At 56.1% G+C, this 2,402-nt stretch overlaps 1 protein-coding gene across 1 annotated transcript in view; it reads left to right on the top strand.

Annotated features, from left to right (window-relative positions):
* FSCN1 (fascin actin-bundling protein 1) overlaps nt 1-1,182 on the top strand; it is a 9,283-nt gene extending 8,101 nt beyond the window's left edge. Inside the window, exons 4-5 of the mRNA XM_003795434.3 lie at nt 19-186; nt 736-1,182. Of these exons, the coding sequence (XP_003795482.1) occupies nt 19-186; nt 736-938 (371 nt within the window). The 3' untranslated portion in view covers nt 939-1,182. The remainder of the gene's footprint in view (nt 1-18; nt 187-735) is intronic.
* Nucleotides 1,183-2,402: the final 1,220 nt, after the last annotated feature.

Genomic DNA, 2,402 nt, shown 5'->3' with positions numbered 1-2,402 from the left:
TCCCCTCTTCTGGCACAGGGGACTCAGAACTCTTCCTCATGAAGCTGATCAACCGCCCTATCATCGTCTTCCGTGGGGAACATGGCTTCATTGGCTGCCGTAAGGTCACAGGCACTCTGGACGCCAACCGCTCTAACTATGACGTCTTTCAGCTTGAGTTCAATGATGGTGCTTATAACATCAAAGGCAAGTTCTCCTTAGGGTGACACCCAGGCAGGGATCATCCATCTCTCCCAGCTGGGGGGCTGGTGTCATGGCTATGGGAGCATGCTTCTGCTGGTGCCTGGCTTAGGGCCATTCCAGGCCTCATGGGGACAGATGTCCTATGGCCACCATGAGCTCTGGGAGTAGCCTCTTTCCTTCTTGTCTGGGGGGAGGAGTAGACATAGGACAGAGATAGGGAAGGTGGTGGTGTGGCAGAGAATAGGGAAGGTTCTGGTAAGGGTGGGCAGGGGAGGACACACCTTGGTTATGGGACCAGAACTCACCCCATGAGGAGGACTTTTGACAATCCAGAGGTGTTGATTTGCATTCAGAACACATTTTTGGAACCCTATTCATATGTCCAATCTAGGCAGGAGGGCTGGGGGGAAACGGACCCATCCCGGGTCCAGAATCAGGTCTGGAAGGGACCTAAGAAGAAGGAGGGGCCCTGTTGGGGTAGTGCCTCTGCTGACTAGGGTTGGGTGGGATCCTGGTCTGGGGCACAGTTTGATGGTCTCCCCCTCAATCCAGACTCCACAGGCAAGTACTGGATGGTGGGCAGTGATGCGGCAGTCACCAGCAGCAGCGATACCCCTGTGGACTTCTTCTTCGAGTTCTATGACTACAACAAGGTGGCCATCAAGGTGGGTGGGCGCTACCTGAAGGGGGACCACGCAGGCGTCCTGAAGGCCTCTGCTGAGACCATTGACCCTGCCTCACTCTGGGAGTACTAGTGCCCACCCTCAGCCCCCTCCAACCTGCCCACTCCCACCTCCCTAGGGGGCCTGAGTCTGGCTGTCCCTTGCCTTTCAAACTGGAAACCCCAGAGAAATGGTGCCCCTACCCATTCCCCCACACTGGGTCCCACTCCCTGTGGGCCAGCAACTCTGGCCTGTTCCTTGAAGGGACTTCAGACCCCTCTGTTCTCTTTCCTGCCATAGGCAAGGCTGGCACCTCTTTCTTCTGACCTCAGATAGCTCTGAGCCTTATATCCTAGGAAGAGGCTGAGGAGAAATGGGCTGGGAGGCCTCCTGAGCCCCCATGCATGGTGGGACATGTAACTGGAATCTCCTGCCCCCTCCTGAAGCCCTCCCTGTGCTGAACCAGGAGGGAGCTCTTGGGTGTGGCTGATATTTGCCCACCTGTGCTTTCTGGGTTGTGGCTGGAGGGCAGCCCTCTCCTATTGTGCAAGGGCCCAGCCCAGCTCCCCTTGCTCTGAGCAGATAGGTATTGTGGCCACACGATCTGCCCACTGCACATTCCTCCTGGTGGGAGGTGGGGGTCTCTTTCCTTTCACCCTGGCCTGACTGGAAGGAAAAAATGACCAAATCAGTATTTTTTTTAATAAAATGTTGTGGCTGGAGGTGCCCCAGGCAAGCCTGGTTGTAGTAGTGAGTGTTCTTGAGGGGGTCAGACCTGTCCCTACCTCCCCAGGGGCTCAGTTTGGTCCCTTCTGTCCTCCTGGGCATGGCCGGGTCCTCTCCCTCTGTGGTCCTTCCAGTCCCTGCTCTCAGCCCTAGGTTAACCCTCACTGCCTCAGCCAGAGCCCCTGCTGTGTCTGGTGCTGTGTGTCTGCCTGGGTCTGCCTGGATCCTTGGTCTCCTGGGCAGGATGAAGCCAGGTGCCATCCTCAGCGGGGAGCACTGGGGTGAGATACTAGGATCCCCCACCCCTGCCAGCTCCCTGCACTATCATGCATCTCACTCTGGGTGTCTTGGTCTTTTATTTTTTCTAAGTGTCATTTGTATAACTCAAACTGCCCATGATAGTAGCTTCAAACTGGAAAGAGCAAAATAAAATAATGCCAAGTCTGTAGGCCCAGGCCGGTCTGTGTGTGTCTTGGGACTGGAGGTGGGGGGCAGGGCTGATGGGACAGGTGAGTGCCCTTGCTTCTAGCTTAGTTGTGGAAGAGTCTAGAGGGAGTGGGGCTGCAGCTCCAGTAGGTGGTCTGCGAGCTGTGGGGATCATGCTCACAGTTTCAGACTCTTGCTCAGCCTATAGGTCTGCCCAGAGCCCCCAGTGGCGGAAACACATGCACAGTAGGAGCTCTGTGGTAGGAAGTGCCTAGATCAGTGACCCCTCAGGGGTTTTCTCCCCCATGCAAGCCTCCTTTGGTGGGAGTGCATATGGGTCATGGGGTGGGCCTGGGTTCTGCACACTGGGTATTTAGAAGGTATGGAGATAGGAACACTCACCTG

Source organism: Otolemur garnettii, unplaced genomic scaffold, assembly GCF_000181295.1.
Source record: "Otolemur garnettii isolate 467f Iridium unplaced genomic scaffold, OtoGar3 scaffold00092, whole genome shotgun sequence".
Lineage (NCBI taxonomy): Eukaryota > Metazoa > Chordata > Mammalia > Primates > Galagidae > Otolemur > Otolemur garnettii.
Note: the sequence above shows the minus strand (reverse complement) of the source record. Positions and strands in the feature narration are given on the sequence as shown.